The following is a 26,586-nucleotide window of genomic DNA, read 5'->3' as shown; positions in this document are numbered from 1 at the left end:
AGAAGGAATGATGCGAGCGTTTGGCTATACTTTTGGCTATCATAATGTCATGATGACGTTTCGAGTCTAGACCAAAATTGAATTTTAATACCCTTGCAGAGGATAATATATACATATATATTCATATATAATTTTTTAATACTACTAATTAATTTAATACTACTCTAACAGAAAAGCAAAATTTTTTGGAAATTTGTTTGGAAATATTTTTAAATACTGCTCAAAATATCCCTCAGAAATAAAAATAATGAATAATGAATAAAAATCACTGTTTGGTCATTGATAATTTTCAATGACGTAAATAAAAGACGAATTTGAATTTAGTATGAACGTTATGAAAAATGTTTATTTCTGCCTGCAGATGAAGCCGGATGATCATCTGATAGACCAGCCTGACCCCGACGTGATCTAGTTAATATAATTAACTAAATTATTAACTATAATTTACTAAAAACGATAGAAACTTAAACTAAACCAAACAATCACTGTATTAATTTTTTCATAGTTAAAACTTTTCAAAAACTTTCAAAAGTTTTTGTTTATTTACGCCTCCCATGTTGCCATTCTGTGGCCTCCCTAATATAGGGGTGGCCTCCCTATATCCCAAACTTCTATCCCAAACTTCCCAAAAAAAGTCCCAAACTTCTATCTTCAAAAATACGAAATTTGATATTTCTACCAAATACTATTTCCGATCGTTTAGTTATATGGCAGCTATAAGATAAAGTCAGCCGATCCTAATGAAATTCGGAAGGTCAACTGACCAAAAATATAATCTGTACCAAGTTTCTGCTTTCTATCATCAAAAACACGAAAGTTGGGTCAATTTCAATCGTTCAGTTATAAGGCAGCTATAAGATATAGTCGGCCGATCCTTATGAAATTTGGCATGTCGTATTATTTTGCCAAACGTTTATTATTTTAGCACTCATGTAAAATTTGAACTCTCTTACTCTAAAAACACCAAAGTTATACCATTTCCGATCAATCAGTTATATGGCAGCTATAGGATATAGTCGGCCGATCCGAGCCGTTCCGACTTATATACTGCGTGCAAAGAAAAGAAGGGTGTGTGCAAAGTTTCAAGTCGATAGCTTTAAAACTGAGAGACTAGTTTGCGTAGAAACAGACAGACGGACAGACAGACGGACAGACGGACAGACGGACATGCTCATATCAACTCAGGAGGTGATCCTGATCAAGAATATATATACTTTATAGAGTCGGAGATGTCTCCTTCACTGCGTTGCACACTTTTGGACAAAATTATAATACCCTCTGTAAGGGTATAAAAAGGGGAAAAAAAGGTTAGGTTTTAAATTACATTGAATGTACATATACTTTTGTCCCAAACCCTTTATAAAAACAAAGATTCTTAGATTTTTATCATCTTATCATCTGTTTCTTTATTTCTCATATATTTCTCGTTTTCATTTGTTGTTTAAAATGTATTTTTGAGTCACTGGCTCAGTCATATATTTGTTGAAATTTGTTATATACTCGTGTTTTGCTTTTCGCGTGATCTCTCGATATTTTCACTGTTCGATCCATCGCTTTCAACAATTGTAAATGTAATTTTTATATTGAGTTATACGTTTTGTTGATTTTGTCTTCGTTTTGTTTGTAATCTCCCAGAGATTACATGTATGTATGTGTATACATAGAGTCATGCATGGTTAATATCAATATTCGATCTTAGTCTACTATTTCATACACTTTTCTTTTTGTTTCCGATCTTGTTCGCCAAATTCAGAACTCAAAATCAATTGAATAGGATACTGTCTATCAGTTTCTAAATATATATGTATATATATTTGTATCGCTTCTTCATATATATATGTATGTATATATATATATTTTCAACTACATTTGCATAGAAAAAATTATGGGGCTTCCACTTGTTTGTTTGTATTTATTTATTGCAAAACCACAAAAAACGATTGAGATTTTTGGGACATGTAATGCAATTTTGGGGTCTTTTGCAATGTGCTTGAGAATTCGTTCAATGCCATTTATGTATTACATAAACATTTAGTATATAACCTTGTATACATATATATATGCCTTTATGTATATATACATATAATTATTAATCGCTTTATTCTCGCTCGCTATCTGGCTTTCCTAATTAATTAATTATAATAAGCAAATCGCGCTGCGTTTCATAGTCAATTTTAATCCTGGTTGCTCTCAGTGTTTCACAATAATTTTTCGGCGGAACCAAATCAGAAACGAAAACTGAAAACTTAATGATCGAACACCTAAAACCACGCTTTATTTTATCGTTTATAGCTAATCGCTTTAATCGTTCAAATCGCTTTTTAATCTATGACTAAATTTTTTCGTTATGCACGCCGTCTCAATATATTCTGACTCTGACTCTTTCTAGTTGGCTAACAATTTCTAACTATCTCTTTCGCGCGGTCTCACTGCAATGCGTTGTCTGTTGTTTTTTGTTCTTTGTCTTATTTAAGGTTACTGTTTCCTGTTTACTTTTCTCAACTTCCGTTTCCGGCTAGCGGTATTGCACTCAATAATTCGTCACCTTCCTTTCAATAGTTTCAATATTTTCGTTATAGACATTAACACAATAGCTCAATTGAAATACAATAATTATATACTTTTTGTTCATTTGGTTTTATGTGCTATGTATGTATATGTATCTATGTATGTACCTATATACTAGAGCATGTAACATTTTTTATCCATGATCTCATGACTTGTATATAGTATCTTCCTCTTGACTTTTATCAGCTAGAATCTAGTTGGAATGAGGAGTTTCAGGGAGTGACTGAGAGAGAAAGTTTTTGGCACTAAATACTCTCGAGAGAGATAGATGGACAGAGGCAATTGTTTCCGGAGATTTCAAATATCCCTTGGAGCGCCAAAAAGTATGCTACGCTTTGAGCCACCTGCGATGTGAATATATATATTCTCAAATCTCTTAAAACAATTCTTTTCCCTTGTTCTCATACTGGTTTTTTGTTTCGGAAGATGAAGAATGCAATGAAACCAAAACAAACTGTAACATAAAGATCCTTCTCTGGAAGGATACCTTTCACGTCTATATACTACCTCTTAAGCATAACAAAATCATAACAAACGTTTGTAAAAACACGTAATTTATTGTACATAATGCTAGGACAAAAAAAAATGCGTTAAACTAAATTTAAAATCCATATAGTCGTAAATAAAGCCTATGCCTAAAATAGTTATATAATTTTGATGTTCATCAGATATATTTATATATTACGTGTACAATCTTTAAGTACTCTTGGTCAAGAGAACTTTTGGAGTTAGCAACAAATTGCACTACATTGGAAATACTTTGTAATATCAATTCAATATAATCCAATATAATTTGTGTATAATTTAGTTTAGCAATCGCATATTTATACATATATATGTTTATGTTTTTATATATAGGTGCGCTCTTACACCAACAAAAATCTATAAATCAAATGCACTTTATCCATTGAGCAAAACTCGGTTTTTTTATGGTTAACAGCAACCCAAAAAAAAATAGTGATTTAAAAAGTTATGTACTATGTAAGTGTAAGCTTTTTTAAATTAATGATGTATTTTTTTTCTTTTACTTTTTTTTTTTTGCATACATAGCACCTAGCATTGTATATGCTTGAAATAAATTCATGTGTTTGGTTGTGTGTTTTGGTTTAGATTTTCATCTTTCGCCTTTATCTTTAAATAAAATCTTTTTGGGATGCCCAAGATCCGGGCTAAAACACGACAAATATACATACGTTAACATGAAGTACGATTACCAATTAGGATACACATATTTTTAGCTTTAAATGAGAGACAAAATAAAAGCAAATCGCTCGCTAGGGTCAACTGAGGGGCAACTCAAATCAGCGGATGGGAACTCGCACTCGAGGACATTCTCACTTGGCTGAGGGGTGGATTACAGGAGGGCTTTCGGGGATCCACTGGCAGCTCATCTGCCGCCAAAACCCCCGCCCAGTCCCCCACTCCCCAGATGGACTGACGTCGCTGACAACTCGACACGTTGACACTGGCGGCGCTCGACGATGACCGCCGCTGGCAGCGACTATTCCATCGCGGGTCATACATTCATCGCATAATACACGGATCCCTGAGCCTGAGCCACTCCCATTCCGCCTCCGGCAGCTGCCACCGCGGCAGCAGCCGCCTGTTGCTGCTGCTGGTGTTGCTGCTGTTGCTGTTGAGCTGCTGCTGCTGCTGCTCCTCCTGTTGGCGATACCATGGCGTTGCAATCACTGTGCGACACGGCAGCTGCTCCCTCCGGCACTCCGCGCTCGCTAAACACCGGCATGCCCCCCTCTGGCCCGAACTGATAGTGTCCGGCAATCAGGCGTTGTTGCTGCTGCTGCTGTTGCTGCTGCTGCTGTTGCTGTTGCTGCTGTTGCTGTTGCGGGTGCTGCTGCTGTTGTTGCTGCTGGTGCTGGCCATAGTGGGCGGCATGGCCACGCCCACTTACCACATGGAGCTGCATGCCGGGAAGGGCGTAACCAATGGGCACACGGATCGTTTGTTGGGTGACCTAGGGAGTAGGATCAAAACGAAATATAAGTGGGTTGTCAAAGTTATCTTTTTTTAGTGAGTGCCCTGCGGTACTGAAATTGAGCGCTATTTAGTAGCATCAGAGAGCCGGTAGAATTCAAGCGAACCAATTCTGCCTATTCGATATTTGTTACAAAACTTCAGTTTTTTAGGCTTTCAAATTTTTTTGCGCGCAAAACTTTCACCGCCTTATCAGAAGGTCATGGGTTTGATTCCCAGCAGAGGAAGCTGGTCTATAAGTTTCATTTTATGTACTTTTATTAATATTTTTTACCCCCGCAGTCTCAAAGTAAAATGTTATATTCAAGAACTTGTGAAATGGGAATTAAAAAAAAATTCGATTGTTTCAAAAGTTTCATAAAATTGTTTCTTAGATTGTTTTTCATTGTTTCATAAGATGTTTCATAATATTTAAATACTTGCAAAGGGAATTATAATTTTGGTCAAAAGTGTGCAACGCAGTGAAGGAGACATCTTTAGCCCTGTAAACTATATATGTATATTCTTGGTAAGGATCACCTCCTGAGTTGACGTTTCTACGCTAACTAGTCTCGGCCAAGGATCGCTAAGGATCGGCCAAATATATCTGATTTTTTCAATACACATATATCCGGTTTTAGCTGCAGGGGTATATCAACTTCGACTGCGCCCGAAGGTAGCTTTCCTTTCTTGTTATAAACATATCGTTGTCAATCCTAGCCTAGCCTAATAAACTAATCAAAAACACAAAGGTTCGATTCCCAGCGGAGGGTAAGTGATGAAAATATGTAGTTTATAGTATATATTTCTAAAGTTATTTTATTTATTTTTATTTATTGCTAAAGTTAGTTATTTATTTGAATTTTTTTAACAATTTGTAAATAATATTCAATAACGATCTATTAACAAAAAAATTTTAAAATGCAAAAAAAAACTTTCAAAAACTTAGCAAATTTTTTTTTCTTTTTTTCTTCTGGGTAACTTCTGGTTTTGAAAAATCCTGGGTGGATCCCAAAATCAGGCCTGAAAGTCAATTCGGGGCCGCTTTTTATAGAATTCAGGACTGATTCAGGGCTGATCACCGATAAGGCTGTGTGGTGCTGGGGGGTTTTTAAAAATTTCAGTACAAAATTCAGGGCCGCTTGTTTCAGCAATATGGCCTGATTCAGGGCTGAGTCTCAACGGTGATTCATGAGTGTCTCAGGGCTGAGTGGTACTGGCGGGTGATTAATTAAAGCGTTATATTAGTGTTAGAAGAGCCACTTGAACCCGAAAAGTCCCTGAAACACCCTCCATGGTGTTTACAGACTCACAAAGAATTCCACCCTGTCTGGCAAGGATGAATGGAGCGTTAAAAAAGCGTTTCCGATTAAACCAATCGGAGATTTGAAATTAAACCTATCGGAGAAGCTGTCCATCAGATGGCGCTGTGAAAAAAACCTTTTCTGATTGTTAGAAAGAAAAAAAGCAGACTTTCTTCCAATCGAAGCCTCTCGTACTGGTTAACTTAAAAAAATAACAGCTAGACTTTCTAAAAGCAAGGATGCATCGTTTATCGAATAAAACATCTCCAGCGAAGAAGACCGAAGATAGTGGAACCACTTCAGCCGATATTCTAGCTCGCCTCAACACCATTTACGGTGACCTGACTGCCCCGACTTCATCTCAAGTCATAACAAGAGTCCCGACGCGTGGGCGCAAGGCCCGTAAGAACGTGAACGAAAAACGGGACGAATGTGATCCTCCGAAGAACTACAAAGAAGAAAATAAATCTACTGAGGGGAATACTCTTATCGATTGGGAGGAGATTTCGCCGCTTCCAGATGATGCCGACGACACTGACTAATGATGAAAATTAATGACGATTTTGAGAATCTCGAATAAAGTACTGAATTGTTCCTATGATTTAGTTTAACTTGTAGTCTATAACTTGGCTGTTCTTGGATATGTGTACTTTAAGGGCGCGGGGTTACCTATCTGCTTTGGTATGCCTTTAGTATCCCCGCCTAGAATGCATCCTCCCATCACACTCACCTGCTGGTATTCGAGAATGTTCTGTCGCTGGATGTGAGCCAGCTTGGGGTCAACGCTGCTGCTGGTGGCGAACTGGGAGTAGGTCTCCGCATTGTACGGGATGAGCACCATGGTCTGGTGGTAGTTCCTTAGAGGGGGCGGCGACTCCGGCCGCCTGGTGGGGCTCCGGGCAAAGTGGCTGCTGTAGCTGGCCGCGCTGTGCTTGCTCTGCTCGATGGCCGTGGCCGTCGCTGTCGCCGTCATACTCTGGCAATTCTGGCCCGCGGCTGCGGCAGCGGCGGCGTAGAGAAGCGATGCATCATCCGGCCCTCCTGAGCCGCCGGCAGCTGTGGCCGCGCCCTGCTGGATCATCGTCTGGCGGAACATGGTGCCGGCGGGAAGGGTCTGGTAGTAGGTCTGTTGTATGGCAGCCGCATCCATGGGGAACCGCTGCTGCTCGCCGGTCTCACTATAGAAACTCCACGTTCGCTGCTCCGTCTTTTGAAGGGCGGCAGCCATTTGCTGCTGCATCTGCTGTTGCTGCTGCATCTGCTGTTGCTGCTGCATCTGCTGTTGCTGCTGTTGTTGCATTTGCTGCTGCTGTTGTTGTGGTACGTTCTGCGGCGAGGGGTTTTGCTTGAGAGTGTTGGGCATGGCATAGGACTTGACGGCCTGTGGCACTGGCTGACTATTAACCACAGTGGCTGGAATGGCCGCCGTGAGCTGCTCCTGCATTTGGGCCAGAATCTCGTTGGTGGAGCTGAACTTGGGCTTGATCCCGCGTACCGATGGCCTCTTGTTGAACCCGTAGTCGTTTTGCTCATCGTCGTCGCTGCTGGCCTGGGACTGGGAGGGATCCGCGCCGGTGTATCGCTTCTTTAGCTGCTCCGTTCGCTTCGACTCCGCCTGGGCGAAGGCTGCCAGTTCGTCCTGCTCCGCCCGACCGGCCGCCTCTTGGCCCGGTGTTCCAGCAATTACGTCCGGTGCCACCTTGCGCACTTCCTCGCCGCCGGTTAAGGCGCCTCCGGATGCACCCAGTCCCTGGGCCAAACCCTGGGCAGCCATTGCGGCGGCATGTTGGGCCGCCGGATCTCCGGAGGCGGCTGCCGCAGCTGCTGCCCCCAAAAGCTGACTCATGTTAAAGTCCGCTGACGCGGCGGCGGCAGCATAGTGCGCGGCATGAGCATGAGCATGGGCGTGGCCATGGGCATGCGGGTGACCGGCAGCAGCAGCCGCCAGGGTATAGTACGAGGAGAGGTCGTCCTTGTTGCCGGCCACACAGGCGGTTAGCGGCGCCAAAGTGGAGGACAAGAATTGGCGCTTTTGCTCCGTCTGACGGGGCGGCGTGCGATGGATTTGCGTATGAACGACTGGCACCTGGATGCCCATGCCCAAGTCCGGAGCAGCCGGGCAACGGCACTCCTGAAAAGGAAAAAATCATAAAATCATCTGTATATTGTTCCTTTCCTCTGACCTACCTGTGGGATAATCACTATGGGATTCTCTTCCATTTCCATGATCTTTTCCTGCTTTTTCTCGCGATTGAATATGTCGGCTATCTTCTTGTAGGCCGACGATCCGCTCGAGGAGCTGGACACGGAGCTGCTCGGCGAGAAGCTCTTCTCGCCGTTCATAAACTTTTGTCCGGCGCCAGATCCTGGCACGGGGTTGGGATTCTCCTCACCGGCAGGACTATCCCTCTGAGCCAGCTCATCGGCAGCCCTTTCGCCGGCCTCGGCGTCTTCGTCCACCGCCCTTTGGAGTTCCTCGGCCAGATCCTCGTCTATGTCGCAGGTCAACTGTTTGATGCGTTCTTCTAAGGATATATCCGACTTGACGGCCTTTTTCCTGTGAGTCGATAAGAAAAAGTTTTAACACAGCCCTCTAATACAGGACTCCAGCCCTAGAGTCTCCTAGAGTTGGGATTTCAAAGGAATTCACGGTCTCACAGACACACGGTCAAGGTCACTTACTTGATCAACGATCGTCGCAATATATTCCTCTCCATGCTGCGACGAAGAGTATCCGAGTCCCCGCAGCTTCCCGGCAAATGGGTGACCAGGCACCCGGCCCGCTTGGACTCATCGAAGGCTCGGAGAGCCTCCGAGGTAAGAACCGGAGCCTGCTGGGCCGAAACGCTGGGGAACAGCTGGCGCACCGCAGAATTAGGACGCAGGGCATTGTTGAACAACGTGGAGTGCTTCTTGATCGGGATCAGCTCGTTGATTTGGTTCTCGCTGTCGTCCAGCTCACCGGCGAGGGATTGGGCATCACTATCGGTTCCGGCATTGGCCTGATCCTCGGTTACGAATCGCACGGAACGCTTTGTGGCTCCGCTCTCGTCCTCTGAGGTGGTGTTGTTCTGGTCATCAGATTGCTATATCAAGGAAAAACAATTTCATTTCAGGGTTTATTTATGAATGGAAGGTTAAGGAAAAAACTCTATTCCGCGCAGACATTTTTATTGTTAATTCTATTTTTTTATTTTTATTTTTAAACGTTAAATATGACTTGTCCCTCTATAATCTTAAAAATAATTAAAAAGAGGACTTATTTAGGATTTTAAATTATTTATAGCTAAAGATGAAATAAATTAAAGCATCTTTCTCGAAAGTTAAGAAGGTGGCAGCACCACTTCTTATCGAAGCTCGTCAGTGCGATAACCGATAGGTTCGATTTCAATGCTCTTTTCAATAACAAATGCGGTTCTTAGAACAAAAAGTTTTGTAAACACAATTGGAATGTAAAAAATTCACCTGTGAAATAGAGTCCTGCTTCCAAAGCTTGCCGCCCTTCAGGATGCCGCTGATTTGCGTGGGCGAGGTCTCCTTGGGCGGTATGGGGGGCGGTTTCTGGGCTTCGACCTGCGGCTCCGATCCTGAACCTGAACCGGAACCAGATCCCGATGAGGCTGCTACGGCGGCGGCAGCGGCAGCTGCTGTTGCACTTGCCTTGGCTGGGAGCGCCGGAGGCAGAACTTCCGACGCTCCACTGGCGGCGACTCCGGACTCAGAGGTGGTAGTGGCAACCCCACCTGGCACCGAACCGGCGGTAGTGACGTCCTCTTGCGCCTCCCGGATGATCCGACGCTCGGTCACTGTGGTCATAGTGGTAATAGTTTCAACAACAAATCGTTTATTCTTGGAGGAGCTACTGATGGCAGGGTCCTGGACAGGGTCCTGGCCGCGGCCTTGACTATTGGCTTGGACTTGGGCTTGGGCATGGGATAAGGCATAACCGGGCCTTGAGCTGGATCCGGAGCTTGCCCGGCTACTGCCCGAATCCTTTCTAGATTTCACCACTACAGAAAATAATTGCGGCATTGGTTGCAAAAAGAGCATTTATTTTTTTTGAAATTCTATGTCTATGGATCTGATACTGAGTTCTGATATTGCTTACTGATTGTTGATTTTCGATTATAGGTTTCTGATACTGGTTCTGATTTTGAGGTTGATTTCGAGTTCTGTGATTGAAAATGCTGAACCACGGATGAACGATTTTGAGGTAAAGGCGATTGAAATGGTTGAGAGCTATAGCTGCTTCTAGTTTAATTTTAGCATATATTTTATTAAGTATGGCAAGTAAGTAAGGCATATGTATAAAGCTTTTTGTAGTTTTTAGCTGAAGCCTGTTCTAAAAGCAGTCAAATTTCAAAAGAAATTTAAAGAATTTGTTTTCCAAAAATTAAAAAGGCAAAAAGTTATGTAATAGAGTTTTATTTCTTATTTTTTTTTATCCTATTTTTATGTCTCTTTCGCAGCAATTAAGTTTAAGGTTAAACCCCGTTCGAATATATTTATTTTACATTTCCTGATTAAAGTATCGCTTATGAAATGGCTGTGCACAAATGCATGAATCAAAAGCTAATGGTTGCGGCTGGTTTGAGATTGACTGGGCATTCGGGTATAGGGATATCGGGTGTGGAACTCGGATGACTTACCTCCTGTCGGCGATGGCTTGTACTGGGACTGCAGAACGTACTTGGGTCGCTCCTCCCCGGCGATGATCTCCTTCTGGGTGATGCGTCGCTCCGGGGAACTGGTGTGAATGGGCAAGAGGGCCACGGCTGGTACTCCAAGAGGCGTCATCTCCTCCGGGCACTGAGGGGAACTGCACTCTGTGGGGTGAGTATAAAAGAAGATTTCAACAAATATTCCCAAATTATTTTACTTAAAATTCAAAATGAAACTTCCTCAACTATTAACCCTTTTTTAGGGCTCGCAAATGGAAAACCTTGAGCCTCAACTGAGGGTTAAAAATCAAATGTATGTGAGTGTGTTTTTTTGTTATTTTTCATAATATCAACGTCGGAATGATGATTAATCGAAAGAAGAGAAGGGAAGGGGACTATGACTTCCGGCAAGCCTGTTGCTTGGCAGGTCAGAAGCGGAAGTGCGCTTGAAGGATCCGAATCGGAACCGGTATGGTCATAGCTTTTCGATTCGAGTTTATTTTTCATAGTTTTATGGGCTCGGGCATGGGCAGATATATTTTTGGGGGCTTGTCGCTCCCATTCGCGGTTCGTTAGGCGCAACAATTAACGAAGAATTCCCTCCCAAACATTCCCTTACAAACAGAGCCCGACTTTTTGCCCTTATGAAAGAATCAATAAAGCGTGACCACCACCATCGATATTAATGCAAATGCGGTGTGGGTAGGCGGGGCCTTTAACTGTTCGAGTATCCTTTCGGGGCTACAGCCCGAAAACCCAAAACGCTATCAGAAAACTCAAGTTGCCGTAAATCAATCAATAGAATCCACTTCTATGGGAATGCAGGGTGTTTTCGATACTGGACGAAAGGAAACCCTCGTGCCAAAAAAGGCAAAGGAAACTGTTAAAAGCGATTTGGCGTTCGATTTGTCGTCACCATGGAATTATTCCGAAATTATTTAAATACGAAACACCCACGGCTCCCAGCCAAATGACATTGGTTACATATTGATTTGTCATTCCTCGTGGAAATGTCACAGGATTACCAAAAGGCGTTTTGTTACCTGATAATTTATGAGGCTAAATCACGTTATAACTTCATAATGGGTAAATCATGAAAGGTCTTTGTTTATGGTAACTTGGCTGTGAAGTTCAAGTCCTGTTTTTAAATAATCTATTGATATTCCTAACATAATAATTTATATATTATATAATGTAAACAAAAATAATTTTTAAATAATATTTTCCGATTTAATTCGCAACTAGAAATGATTAGTTTTTAAAGAACTAAAACTTGCTTCTACTTCAGTGGTGCCCAAAACCGTATCCCATGGAAAACTCCCATGGGTTGGAAATTTCTCTGCCCGGCCTCTGCTTGAACACCGACACTTTTAACACTAAAACGACTGTAAATATCAGTTTGCTTACGGGAGAGTTCTACATATTTAAACATTCAATCACTTTCCACTTGGCTTTCCTTGAACCTCTTGTATCTTCTCCGAATTTCTTTAAAAATCGCTCCCATTAAAATAAGGACTCGCCATAAGAAAATGTTAAACAACTGTTTGAACGTCTGCGAACTCTGGCCAGTTACCTCTAGCCTCGTTTTTCACCAAATTAAATTAACTAGAAAATTACAAGAGGGCAGCAGCCAAGTGCAGCAAACTGCCGGGAAACAGGAAACGGAAAACAGGAAATCTGTATTAAAAATGGGGTCCAATTTAAAAGGACACAGAGGCAGTGAGGCTCCAGCCGAGCAGATTGTCAACGGCCGAGCGAATGTTTGCATAAATAATCCGCAATTTATAATTTATAATTCATAATTAGATTACACAAGGGCAAATGAAAGCGTTTACGAATGAAAAGAAAGCTTTGCCCGCCGCTCCTCGTCCTTTCCCGAAAGGATACCCGCTAATTGCATTGCGGCGTTCAGTTTGAGCAGTGTTGAGAACACAGAGAATAATCTATATAATGAGAGAGCTGGGGAGCTGATACTAGAAAACATACACTGCTATTGGGTTACTGAATCACAACTAAATCCCCTACTATTGTGGGCTTTAATTTTTTTTAAAGTGTAAGTTTCTTCATATTTCTAGTAATTTTAGTTTTTTTCAAAATGAATTGTTTAATAATTTAATAATTTAAATCGAGCCTGCGAATTTCTCCCTGTGCATCCCCCACTCACCTGCTTCCTGGAGCTGCTTGGCAGCACACTCGGCGCACTCAGCACACTCGGTGCAGACCCCCTGGATGTCCTCCTCCGTCGGCTGCTGCTGCATCGTCCCATGATGAGGTTGCTGCGCCTGTTGTTGCTGCTGCTGTTGCTGCTGCTGGGCACTGCCAACGGGCGGGGGCGGAGGAGGTATCTGTCCGCCGGCACTGTTGCGAGCGGCCAGCATCGCAGCCCGCTGCTGCTGCAACCGCTGAATAACCTGCAGCTGTTGCAGGTGTTGGGCCCCGAAGATGTGGCCGCTCAGAGCGCCGCCCAGCGTGTTCTTCAGACTGCTGTCCTTGTAGCCGTCGGGCGGACTAAGGGCGGCGTCGTCCACGAACTCAATCGGCGGCTGGTATTTGGGGCTCTGCGAGAAAATAAAAATATGGAAAAGAAGGCATTTTGGTAAGTATGTTAAGTGAGTTATGGTCGAGAGTGGGCGTTAATTAAGCTAATTAAGCTAATATATGAGGCCGGAAACCAGTGCTCAGGCTGATAAACTGGGCGCTATAAATCCCTCAAAACTTACTCCTTTTATTGTGTGGGAGGTGAGCTTCAAACAAAGGCTTAAATAACGTACCTTATTCGTATCTTCAATTAATCCTAATATATTTCAGGATATACACAGCACTAGTGCCAGGGTAACACATAGTTACCAACAGCAGGGCTGCATCAGTACTGCATAAAGTAGAATATCATTAAATTGAATTATACCTTTAGGTACCACTTATTATACTGTGAAGAAACTTGAAATCTCTCCTCTCTTATAGACTATATGCATTATTCTCTCTAGGATTGGAAAATCTTTAAGGTAAATTCAATAAATAGGATTATTATATTACAAGCAGGTACCATTTAGCAAAAAAACTCAACTTATATTCAAGTATAAAAACATCTATAACCAAGCCAAATCCACATTTCAGAAGCGGATGTCATTTTATGAACAAATGGTATAAAAAATCGTATGGTATGGTATTTCTATAAAATAAAACCCCTTCCTATAGACCATACATGTAAACCGCTACATGGTAATAGATATTCACTACTGGCCCAATACCCTGGATCGCCGCCCACAACCATATTAGCTTGGCTTTTTTCAACTCGGCTAAGCCACTCGTATTTCCGAGTGGAAAAGTTGCAAAAAGCAGCAAACAGAAAAATAAATTCAAAAGCACAAGAGCTATGCAGATGTTGCATGTAACAAGCGTGTATGTGTTGCTGCCAAAATCCTGTTTATTTGAAACTGTGGCAGGCTCCACACTTGTGTCTGTGTGTCCTGTCTAGACAAGGATCTTCCATTTCTAGTCCCTCGAAATTTCTTTATAATTTTCTTTACTTCCCGGTTACTTTTACGGGAAGCCTGTCATAATTCTGAGAGGGAAACTTTCGCATAACTACGCTGCATTCTGCTCTACGAGCCCAAGGATGTGGCTGAGGATACATATATCTAAGGATAGCTGGCCGTGTGTTATGCAATGCTCGGTAAACTTGTTACACACACTAAATGCATATTAAACTCTTCAGAGGGCACCCCATTGCACACCCCTGACTCAGAGGTTAAGGCTGGAGGGGTGGTGTCTTGGGGTGGAGGAGCGGCTGGGAGAGATGCTTGAGCAGGGCCAAGTCAAGTACATTGAGCGTCACCAGTGGCCGTCTAGGCACTGCGAGAAAATATACTAATTATTTAGTGTTTTGTGCTTAAAAAAAGGGTTAAATTTGTGTGTCTAATGGGAGGCGGGGAAATGGATGAATAATGGGTATTATACAACATTATATGGTATTGATGGGTATACAACATACGTTTTATGGTTAATGGCATGGTATTATTTCAGCATGTTTGTTTAACTAATTCTTTAAAAACTAACTTTATCTTTTCTGGCCAAAAAGGATTCAAATAGACAAGCGACGCCTAATATATGTAAATATATATTTTAAGGAACTTAAAAGGATAGTTCAGCAGTAACAGGTGTCATATAATTGTATGCATAATTTTGTATTTAAGCAACTACTTGATACCTAATCCAAAACTTTTACTTTGATTTCAAGATTCACAATTATTGCTGAAACACGATTGCTTTTCTGCCATAATGAAGACTTGAGAAACGAGAATTTTCCTCGGTGCTCTCTTGGCTGGGCACTCAGACAAGACCTGCCAGAACATCGGAGGTGGCTTCCAAGAAGATGTCGGAGGATATATAAGCACAAAAAGCGGCGAACTCAAGTGTCGCTTATGTGGCAGCAAATTGAAATTTAAACGCAGCTCGAGGGCCGCTCAGGATCGATACGAGTGGGTGATGCGATGATGATGGCGGGAGGTGGAAACAAGGAATCACGGAAGGATGGCAGGAAGGAAGTAAGGAGGAATGTCCGAATCAAGGCAAGACAACCCGGCTACACGCCGCATCACTGGCGGCAACTTTACTCGAATGTCCTTAACACATAAAATGCGCTCATCACGATAAAAACCAAGCGCACACACGGACAATTCATAAAACAATCTATCAGGGACGTCCAAGGAAAAGGGACCGTGTGCGTGGGTGGGTAGGTGTGTGGGAGTGTGGTTATTACAAAAGGGGGTCAGAATGACAACAATGTAGCTGTTGCAGTTTCAAGTTACTGGCACAAGAAAAGCATTTTGTGTGAAAGTTCTTAAGTGATTTATACACACTTGCCAATATCTATATGGGGAGAGAAAACTCGCTGCCATTATATCCTGTCTGGGCCGTACAATGGAACCACAGAACAGTTGTGTGTGTTCTCTGTATCTTTGTATCTCTGTATTTGCAGCTGCGAATGTATCTATATGTGGGTTTCTATCTGTATCTGTGTATGTGGGCGTCTGCGGCTTGACTCCTACTTGACTGCCACTTGGACGGGTAACGAGGGAATCGAGGCAAAAACGAGGACACCCAGCCAACTATGTCCTGCGTCCTGCGTCCTATACTGGGCCCTGGTTTTCTGGATCCTTACCCCCAGCATAGGATGTTTCCACAGCCGCTGTGCTTTTGTTTCGCAAATTCCACACACACTGATAACAAAAAGTTTGACAACGCTCGCAGTAATTAACATGAAAAGCGACAACGACGACACACAAATCGGCCAAATTGAAAAGGACGATAAACTTCATATTTCTAATTGGAAATATTGTGTGGCACAAGTTTGCCGACTTGCCTTCAGAAATAGTGAATTGTAAAGCAATTCAATTAAATCTACACATGATGCAAGATACACAAGTATGGAAGTAACTTTATTTTCTTTGCTTAAAGTGGGGTTTGAATATTTTTCACTTTAAAGATTCGAGGCTTAAAGTTTCTGAAGAAAAAATATTTCCATCTAAATGGTATAAAAATACTGAACAACTTTGGCTAAAACTGGACAACTTTTGCGGTTAGACGTTGTGTTGAAAAGTGAGTACTGGAGAGAATATAAATACATATGCATATCGACATCGGAACGTCATCGGGCCGTGGAAAAAGCTCCCGCAACTGCAGGTTGCATAAACCAATTTAAAGTTGCGACCTCCGGGTGAAATGGGATAGCGTCGAGCCAGGGCGCCTATCGAGAAGGCGCGTTTCAGGTTGCCCCTATTAGCCAAGGTAGAACGGGTCAGCCGGGCAGACAGCTAAGCGGCTTACACTCGAAATGAGTATCGAACTGGGTGATATTATGGCCCACAAAGAAATGCAATCCCGCCATCCAGTCAGCCAGGGAAAGACTATAAAAAGCAGATTCTTCGTTCTCAGTTATCTTCCGACATTTTCCGACCAGGAAAAGTCAACGGAATTAGCTTTGTGGTTAAAAGCCATTATCCTTATTCCATCCTTAATTATAGAAGGTATATTTTATAAAAAATAGATTTTGTTAGAAAAACGGTTACTTAAACAAGAAGTAACAAATACTTTCTTATAAAAAAAATATATTTTACAATTTAAATTGAAGGAAAAATCATTTTGAGAATCGTAGAAGTCCTCGAAATGCTTTGTGTTGTTTCTGAATCATATTTAGAGAGAATTGCAAATAAATAATTACTAGACATTTAATATAATATTATTTAAAATTTGTTTCCATCCCTTGAAATGTAATTAAAATTTAAAGTACCTACACCTATAGATCTCTTAATTTAACGACCCCTCCATACATATATTAGAAGTTTTTTAAAAACACGGAGGTGCAATCCTTAAGAAATCGACGCTAAAAAAACTAATATTATCAAAATAAATTTACTGGAAACTTTTACTGAAAATTTTAAGACTGTTTCCTGACAACTCTACCATTATTTTTTTATTTAAATGAAATGAAAAACATTATCTGTATATAAGTACTAACTAGATTAGTACTGGGTTAAGTACTGGATTAATAAAAAAAAATTCCAAAAGCTTTTTCTCATGATATTTACTAAAAACCCCATAGTAAACACCATTTCGGTTTAAAGAGAAGGATTTCAATCTGACGCATCAAGGGAACATTTCAAAGCCCAGCACCATAGAACCTCTTTTATAGGGCAACCCCTGGTCAGCCGATTCTGGACTCACCTGTGGCGTCCGGCCATCGCCGGCCTCGGCGGGATTGACGGCATAGTTGCACTGACAGCCCTCCTCGCAGCATAGACGCACCAGCTCGTGCTCCCCGCAGGTGCAGGGCTCCTCGTCCTCCTCGTCGTAGGCGCAGTCTTCCCGGATAAGGATAATGTAGTCCGCCTCGAAGAACTCGTTGCGAGTCTCGTCGAAGACGACGCGGTTCTTGCGGGCGGGCGGCGGCCGGTTCGGCTTCTTGAGAAGACCGCGCAGCTGACCGTTGACCTCGCGCATCTTGGACAGATAAACGGGATCGGCTAGTAAGGGATTCAAAGGTGGAGGCGAAAGTGGGGGAGGAGCTGCCAAGTCCAGGCCCTCTGTGGTCGTTGTTTGTGTCTGAGTGTGACAGTGATTGGCTGATGCTTGCTGTTGGTGGCTGCTGACCTGGCTGACTAGGCACTCATGATACTGGCAGGTGTCGCTGTCGCTATCGGTGTGTATCTCAAAGTCCTCCTCGTTGCCGTCGTTATCCTCGATATCCTGATAGTAGTCACAGTCCTGGTAGTATTGCTGTTCACTTACAAACTCGGCCAGTAGCTCGTCGTAGCATTGGAACTTTTGGCTATCCGCCGGATGAATACTATTCCATTGCAGCTGCCGGGCAGCCTTTAGATATTCGCGGAAGCGTTGCACATCGAATTCGCTAAGCGGCAGAGGTGCCTCCTCGAGTCCTGCGTAGCCGCTTTTGGCCACAAAGGCGCTCTTCACGGGCTCAGGATCGACGGGGATGGCTACGACGACGTGGTTGTCCTCACAATCCGTTTCGATTTCGATTACAACTTGGTCGCACTTTTCCTTAGCTTGTGCCTCTCGCTCGCCAGCACTCGCCTCTTCTCTCTCTGCTTCGCCAGTCCTTTCTCTCTCGCACCTGCGCAGTGGCGAATCCTTTTCCAAATTCAGCAAATGTGACAATTGTTCAGCTGTTCGTCTGCCTTCTAGCTTTTCATTATCATTTCCATTGCCGTTTCCATTTTCAGTTTCGTTTGGTATCCGATGTACTTGTGCATTTACATTTAATTGAATGGCACTGGAGCCTAGTGGGGCTGGTGTCCTCACTGGTGCTGTTGCAGGTCTTTCGGGTGTCTTATTGTCCTGGTTGGGTTGCAGGTACTTCCCCGTCCCTTGATGACTCGAAGCTAACTCTGGGGGTAGTTCCTTTGTTATGCTTATTGTTTGTTGCTGTTGTCCTGGTCTCAAGGATGCCTTTACACAATCGATGTTGTTGCTGCCACTGTTGTTGGTGGCCACGCGTCCCTGAAAATTGTATTGCAGGCGTTTCAACCTCTGACTTGCCACAAAGTCCTCACCCAAATCGCTCTCAAAATCAATGAGGTCCTGCTCGTTGCTGTTGTTGCTGCTACTGCTGTTGCTGGTTGCAATTTCAGTTCCTGTTGCAGGAGCAATGTCAATATTGCCAGACAGGGAATCAATGCAATCAATTAGCTTCTCTGGTTGAACCTGCTCTAATGATGTTGCTGCCAAAGGATGCTTGGACTGCTCGATGTTGTTGTTACTGTCATTGCATGTTGCTAGTTTCACGTAACCCAGCACAGCTGCCCCAACAACAACAGACTTGCTTTCAGTGACAGCAGCAACATCCCAGCAGCAGCTGGGAGGCTTCGAGGCTTTGGATTCCGATTCCGAGCCCGAATCCGATTCCGATTCCGCACCCGAATCTAAAGTCTGGGTGGTGCTACACGAGGTGACGCTGGTGGGGGTGGTGGTGGTGCTGCTGCTGCTATAGCTTTTCTGTGGCAATGACAATGGCGCCTGCCCCACCTCCGAGCTGGGTCCACTTTTTGTTTCTCGACTGAGGTATGACGGGCCTGCGATACTTGGCCCTTCGCCCAACGAATCACAATTAACTATTTGCACATTCTTTTCACTGCATGAGTGTAAAAAAAATTCGTCCAGCAATCCGTTGTCTGGCTGGGGTTTTTGCACACACAATTTTTCTGTACGTCGCGCAGCTTTTTCCCGACTTTCCACGGACTCTTCTGGCCAGATTTCCAGCTGGTCACTGTTCGTTGTCGTTGTTTCCTTGTGATTGCAAGGCTTTTCTTTTCGATTTTCACCGATTATAAAACTTCTTTGGAAATTTTGACCAGAATCCGTGGCTTGATTGCTGTTAAACGATTGATGTTGCTGGTGCTGGGTCTGGTGCTGCTGCTGTAGCTGCTGCCTCTGCTGCTCAGCTGCGACGACTGCTGCTGCTGCTGCTGCCACAAGGTTGGCTTTGAAAAGCTCGCTGCCAATTGTAGGTATTGAGCAGGCGCTGCTACCATTTCCATTGCTACTTGTGTTGTTGTTGTTGCTGCCCGTGTTGCTGTTGCTGCTGCCAGTTGTCACATTGGGTGGTTGCTGACCTGCGCCTGCGCTCACGCTCTGGTTTCGTCTTTGCTTTTCACGACTCTCACGCTCGAGTTGCGCGTACTCGCATTTCGTGGCCACTTCCGTTGCCGAGCTGCCTTTGTCGCCACTGTTGTTGCCATTGTTGTCACTGCCATTGTCAGTGTATTCAGCACGCGCACGCGCCGAGTGGCATGCCTCTATGACTCCCCCGCCTCCTGCTCCTCCCCCATCCTGCAACAACAAACATTGCTGGCGCGCCTCGGAATCAACAGCAACAGCGGTGGCAGCAACGGCCGCAACATTATCGCGTGAGCTGCGTGTCTCGCATTTAAAATGGCCGAAATCGCTCGGCTTCTGGCCTAGTCCACCGCCGCCTGTGTTGGCCAGCGTCGTTGCCGTCATTTTTCCCATTTGGCCAGAACCATCGATGAAGCCGCTTGTACTGCCAATGTTGCTCTTGCAATTTGCATGTATCATGTGCTCATTTGCCAATGCCAAAGTCAACATGTCAACAATTAGCATGATCGCCGGTAGTAGGCCATTAGATCAGCTCCACTGTGGGAAAATTATTGACTTTCTTTTAATTTTTATTTAGGCTCTGCTCAATTGCATTTGCAGTTTTTATTTGGATTTTATTGTTGAAAGGAAGGAGTTTTTGTTTTTTTATTTAAAGTTCTCCTCTAAGTAATTATTGGTTTGGTTATTTATTTGGAAGAAAGCCAATTGAAGAAATGGTTTCAATAAAGTCTTTTAAGTATTTTTCATTTAATAATTAAAAAAGAAAAAAATGTCTGTGTGTTATTTTTTGAACTTCATCTTTTTAGGCACAACACTTGAAATTTTATCTTTATTATAAGTCTTTTATCCGACTCAAACGCAATTTTTAGTTTTATACATTTTCTCTTGATGATTTTTTTTAAATTAATAAAAATCCGAGAAGTTCAATTCTAAAAGCTCTGTTTTGGGTCTCTGACTTTCAATTTTTTTTTTTAAATATCCGCACTTCTTTTTTGGAATATCCTCTTTCTCTTTATCCCTTATCGTGTATTTTCTTGTCAAGAATGCCTTCGCTATTAATCCACGATCCGTTGCCACTTGTGGGAGTCTCTGCCACCGGGTTTTCCCACCAACCCAACAGGTTTCCACCAACCCGCTCTCCACCAAGAGCTGACTTTTCCGCGCTTTGCATAAATTAAGATACTTTTTTCACACACTGTGAAAATATATCTCGTTATTGTCTCGAAGGCACTTGTCGCTGGAAACTCAGGAGGGGCGACAGGTGCGGACCGGTCGCGGGGCAGTCGAGCGCATCCTGTGGCCCAGGACTCACCACTCGCTCACACACACTTGCGCCCTTTTCAGGGGGTTGTTACGCGCCACTGATGTTGCACAATATCAACATCAACAACAACAATTAAAAAGTAAAGACAATATGCAAAAGAGGTTTTTTAACCACCGATAGCCAGAAACGCACGAGAACATAAACAAAACACAAAAAACACACGAAACACACGTGAAAAAAATATTATCAAGCCATTCAGTTAATCGTCGTGCCGGGTTTCTGGAGTGGCTGGTAGTTTTTACTAACACTCTTGGTCAGCTCAGGGCACGTCCGAACGCGTTTCGTGGCGGAAGTCGACTGAGCAAACTCAGACCAAACTCAAAACTGAAACTCAAGCCGCCGAGACTGTCTTTCTTCCCTTTTCTTTTCCTCTCCCCGCCGACAGTCTTCAGAGCGGTTTCTCGGCTTCGGGCTCGGCTTGGGGTTCGACCTCGGAATCGGAAATGTCCTCGGCCAGCTAAAGTGGTTGTGGCTTCAAAAAGTTGGTAAGAAAACTAATAATAAAGCTTGTCGGATATGCCTTTTGAATTGCTAAAATAGATAAAATTTATTTTAAAAAGTTGTTGGCTATTTTTACATTGCTTGACTCAAATTACAAGTACTATATACATACATATTTACTTTTAAAATTATTTCAATTTTCCAAGATTAGGACATAAGAACTTGAAAATTTTTTAATATCATTTTTCAGAATGTAGGAAAATGTTTTTTTTTAACGCATTACAGGTTTATATCTTTTTTAACTTATTCTTCTCCATCTTTATCCTGATGTAAGAAAATATTTCTGTAAACTCTTTTTTTTTGTATTAATTAATTTTTCTTTTTAATTATTTATTTCTTTTTAAACTTTTTAAATATATTCCCAAGTCAAAAGATTCTTATGCTGATTTTACAGTGTCAATGAAAAATATAATAAAATACATTTTTTTGAAGCTTGTAAAAAATAAAAAAAAAAAATTTATGATATATGCAAAGAAAGATTAGAAAGAATAACAATATTACAACTACTAATGTTGTTACTTTGTATTCATACTTCAGTATACATATGTAGGTATGTATTTCGTTAATACAATTGTGACTCAAAAAAATTTTTAAGTAATTTTAATGACGACCAAAGTCTGTAATTATCCCAAATCCAAAGCTTTTTTGGTTTATTTTTCTAGCATTTAAACATTATTCCCCACTGTACCTTACAGACACAGGCACACATGCGCAAAAACTCGGCAAAGTGACAAAGAAAGGCAGCGGAAGATGAAGAAGAAGAGAATGTGAAACAGAAGCAGAGACAGCAGAAAGCAGGAAGGCGGTGGGTTGCCAGGTAACAGTGCTTGTAAGCCGAGCGGGAAAGCCATGACTGAGGCAGCCGTCTTGGCCATTTTACCGCTAAAGGAAACTCTAGAAAGCTAAGAAGAAAATTATATATTTTATGAAAACTATAAATTTTTCTAAAACTAAAAAATTTGTGTATATGAATGTCCTTAATCCCACATTGTATTATTGTTATACGTATGTATGTAATCTGAACTATTTCCTTAACTATGTTTTGTGACTATTTATGATTAGTCTGTTTTAGACAGTATTCTTTATAAATTTACGTATGAAGAAGCACATTATTTGCACATTCTTTAGCTAAAAATTCAGGCCCTTGTGTATAAGGGTTGGGTTAAGGGTTAAAGTTCGAGCTAGAGCTCGCGTGCGCGTTCGAGAGCGAGTCATTATAATGACAGGTTTGAAAGAAAGGGATTCCACGTTGGTGACCACTTGGCCGTTCAGTTAAAAACAGAGGGCCCAAACCGGAGCCACAATGGCCATATCGTGGCCAGCACTTTGGGCTTATGTGTTCGTCGAGCTGATGAGTACGACTCGCTTCCAAACCGATTAGATAGACGTGCTTGATTCGCAGACATAAGAAGTTAAGATTGGGATGATCGTGTTCATAATGAAAGTGATTAGACATATTTGCTCACACACGGCACACACATAAATGTCACACCCAGGCGTAGAAAATACCGTGAGACGAAACAGTTGTCTCTCACATTGGCCTCCGATCTGGGCTAATCATCTCAATTGAGCCGTAAATACAGGGCGATTTATGGAACGAGTAAACAAACTTATTAAACTACTTTAAACAAAGCTAAGCTAATTATTAGAATTCAAAAACAACAATAATTAAAAAAATTAGGTTTAGGCCTATAATTAGATAGGAGTGGTAATACAAGTTTCTTCAAAGGTTCAGCTTGCATGGTTTTTTTTATAACCAATATAACCATAATCATAAACCAAAACTAAGAAATTGAATAATTTTAATACTTCATATATAGTATATATATATATATCATATATATTACAAAATTAACAGACGTTATTTATATTAATCTTCTATTTTTTAAGATGTTATCAATTAAAAATAAAACGTCTTCCTTCTATTTTATTTCAAGTTCATAACGTTAATAATCACTTGCATTATCCAAATAATATAATTGGCGTTATGTTTTATGTTTTACCCATTGTTTATATGTAGATGCATTGTAGTCATACTTGGTTTATAATTCAAAGAGATATATTGCTTCCCATTTCTAATGTCAATTTTTTCAGATATCTGCAAAAGATGCCACTTTCCTGCCACTTGCTGCAGAAACTAAGTTGCAACACAATCGGTCATCAAGAGATCAAATGGATCTCGCACCAGGGGATCTGGTTTTACTATCTACATATGTAAAATACCTACTGCACAGTGGACACAGAGTACATAGGGCACTTGCTGTGAGTGCAGACGTGTGGGTACATATATAGAAGATCCACGTACTGTTGTACTAACCCCACATAAAACAGACTCATTACCGCGAGAAGACGATCCGATGGTGATGACGATGACAGCATAAGGCAGGGGGGGGGCTGTCTTTTTTTATATATATTTTTTTTGTACTCCGGCAAAACTTATTACTAAGTAGGAACAGATCGCAAGCAAACTGAATGAATGGAAAATTGTGGGAACAATGGAGCCGAGCGTGAGAAGTTGCCACCGCCGACGCGTCAGTCTTTAATTTCTTCTTAAACCAAACCCCCAAAGCTTCTCCGGCGGTGGTGCTCTACGGCGTGGAAGTGGTGGTGGTGCTGATGATGGTACTGGTGGCACTTCAGACATGGAACTCCAGATCCGAGGCTGTTTAGCACACAATGCCGCCATTAAGGGTCGCAGTTGTCTTTAGTCTCCCAGGCTATATCTGCGAACACACTCATGTATACATTGGTACATATGTAGGTATATATTTAAGTATTATTATTTACCATGGTCGAAGCATACATACACATAGATTTATGCATATTTAGATATTAATATACACTTCAAAATAAAAAAAAAGATTATTTATGATTGAGGTATTGACTCCGGTATTGATATCTGAATTATTCAATATTTGAATCGTTTTTTTTAGACCGTGTAAGATTTTCGTGAGCCCTACGAATATGCGCACAATTCCCCGAAGAGCTGAGCGTATGTGCGAAAAAATGTTCCCCCAAACCCCATACCTGATAATGTGGTATTACAGGTCCCTCATTAATATTTCAGGAGTTCAAGGCGAACGATTTGACGAGTCGGCTCGGTTCTTTCCGGGCTTTATGTGCGTGACTCGGCATTATAAGTGGGTGCTTCTGTCCCCATAGTGGGCTTTCCTGGGGCGTCGGGGGCCAGGGTCTGTGTCTAACCAGCGGGAAAATCATAGCTTCAATGCGACTGACTAGGCAATTACCGACTGCACTCTCCAAAGACTGTCGGGTCCCTTAAAATTCTGTAGAAAGAAGATGTCAGTTGGGAAAATATTCTTCCGAGGGTTGAATGGGCCCACGGGAAATTTTACACGGATGGGTGATTTATATGGGTTTGAGCTTTACTGTTTAGCTCCTCAGACTTTTTTTGAAACTGAAACTTTTGCATAGCCTTAACTTTTAAAACTACTCTAGAAATATAGACCAATCCCCGCGAACATAAACCATTTCCGAAACACGGGTCAAAAACTGGAAATTCGCCGAACCTGCTCACTTTTGGCGCACTTCAAAGCGTCTTCATGAAAATGTAGGCTTAAACGAAACGAGATCATTAAGCCAGTTCCCCTTAAATGGAGACCATAAAAATGTTAGCTGGCTTAAAAAAAAATTTTTTTAAAACAACAAAAATTCAGTTGTAAGAATTGTCATTAGAAGGAAATCACTTACAACGCTTCCGAAAAATCACCATGTTCACTTGGACACTGGAAAAATTTTATCAAAAGGGTAACGCAAATGAAAAACCTTTATAGTTTTATAGAAATAAATTTGTTAATAATAACCATGAAATACCCAATTTAAAACCTTTAAAAATATATATATTATTATTATTTTGAACAAGTTAATTTAGATCTTTAGATCTTTATATCTATTACAATTTAATATAAACAGAAATAAATACATTTATATAAATTAAAAAGCTTGGTAACACTTTACATTAAGTGGAATAAACTAGTCACATGTAACTAATAGTATTTTTAATCATGGGAATATACTTTCCATGAAAATGTTTTTTTTTTTTTTTTTTTTTTTTTTTTTTTTTTTTTTTTTTCCGCGGTCTTTCAGAATTTGGAAATGGCTTGTGCATCAATAAGAGCATCAGCTAGCATTCCTGTATTCATCATAAAGCTTAGAGGCCCAGACGACCGAGGGGCGCTCAAGAAACGATTTGTTAGAGTATATTAAGTTATTTGTTAATTATTAAGCTAAGAGGAGTTAGTAAGGAAATTTAAAATTCTATATTTTAAATTAGAGGGACAGGAAAGAGATGTAATAGAGTAGAGACCATTGTAGTTCGAACATAATACCCTAAAAGGGTCATGCAGTGCATATGTCGAACTACAACGGCTAAGGAACAGAGGACTAAAGTTTCGAGTCCTTCTATTAGGAATGTTGAAATTTAAGCGTGTTAGTAAATGCTGGCTATCTACATCCCCGTTGATAAGGTTTTGCAGAAAAACTACACCGAGCATTGTCCTACGATTTGTTAAGCTAGGTAAGTTAATAAGTAAAAGTCTGCTACTGTAGGATGGAAGCTGAAGATTTGCATCCCAGTATAGACCTCTAAGTGCAAATATTAAAAAGTTCTTTTGTACGGATTCTATGCGGTCCTTATGTACTCCATATTGGGGACTCCAGACACATGAACCGTACTCTAGTATCGGACGGACCAAAGAAATGAATAAAGTTTTGGTTATATAGGGGTCATTAAATTCTTTTGACCACCTTTTAATAAAACCAAGGACTCCTTTAGCCTTATTAACCATTAAGGAAATATGGTCGGCAAATTTAAGTTTTATGTCTAATAGGATGCCGAGATCATTAACCTGGGTTAATTTTTCTAAGGCAATCCCATTAATGGAATACGTAGCTTGCAGAGGGCAAGAACGAAAAAAAGACATATGCTTGCATTTTGATCCATTAAGTATTAAATCATTAGCCAAACACCATTTTTGAAAGTTATCAAGGTCAGACTGAAGACTGCATTGGGCAGAGATGGATTTATACTGAAGACAAAGCTTTACATCATCTGCATACATAAGAACTAGAGAGTTCGTTAAAGCAGGGGGCAAGTCGT

General features: G+C 41.6%; 1 protein-coding gene across 1 annotated transcript; it reads right to left on the bottom strand.

The window, feature by feature from the left end:
- Positions 1–1,399: 1,399 nt before the first annotated feature.
- On the bottom strand, positions 1,400–21,267 carry LOC108120213 (uncharacterized). The gene is made up of 8 exons (XM_043211170.2): positions 17,231–21,267; positions 12,672–13,065; positions 10,496–10,672; positions 9,312–9,652; positions 8,529–8,932; positions 8,034–8,403; positions 6,577–7,977; positions 1,400–4,543 (listed from the first exon to the last, which is right to left on the bottom strand). The coding sequence occupies exons 1-8, from the start codon at positions 20,144–20,146 to the stop codon at positions 4,085–4,087; spliced, it is 6,462 nt and encodes a 2,153-aa protein (XP_043067105.1). The 5' UTR covers positions 20,147–21,267; the 3' UTR covers positions 1,400–4,084.
- Positions 21,268–26,586: the final 5,319 nt, after the last annotated feature.

Source organism: Drosophila bipectinata, chromosome XL, assembly GCF_030179905.1.
Source record: "Drosophila bipectinata strain 14024-0381.07 chromosome XL, DbipHiC1v2, whole genome shotgun sequence".
Lineage (NCBI taxonomy): Eukaryota > Metazoa > Arthropoda > Insecta > Diptera > Drosophilidae > Drosophila > Drosophila bipectinata.
This window is presented reverse-complemented; position numbering and strand designations above follow the sequence as displayed.

Excerpts from the sequence above, each read along its gene's own strand:
- LOC108120213 (XM_043211170.2), bottom strand. The coding sequence starts at position 20,146 with ATGCTAATTGTTGACATGTTGACTTTGGCATTGGCAAATGAGCACATG. Across the intron at positions 13,066-17,230 it reads GCGATGGCCGGACGCCACAG|AGCCCCAAATACCAGCCGCC; the intron begins GTGAGTCCAGAA and ends ATTTTCTCGCAG. Across the intron at positions 9,653-10,495 it reads CAAGCCATCGCCGACAGGAG|TGACCGAGCGTCGGATCATC; the intron begins GTAAGTCATCCG and ends CTATGACCACAG.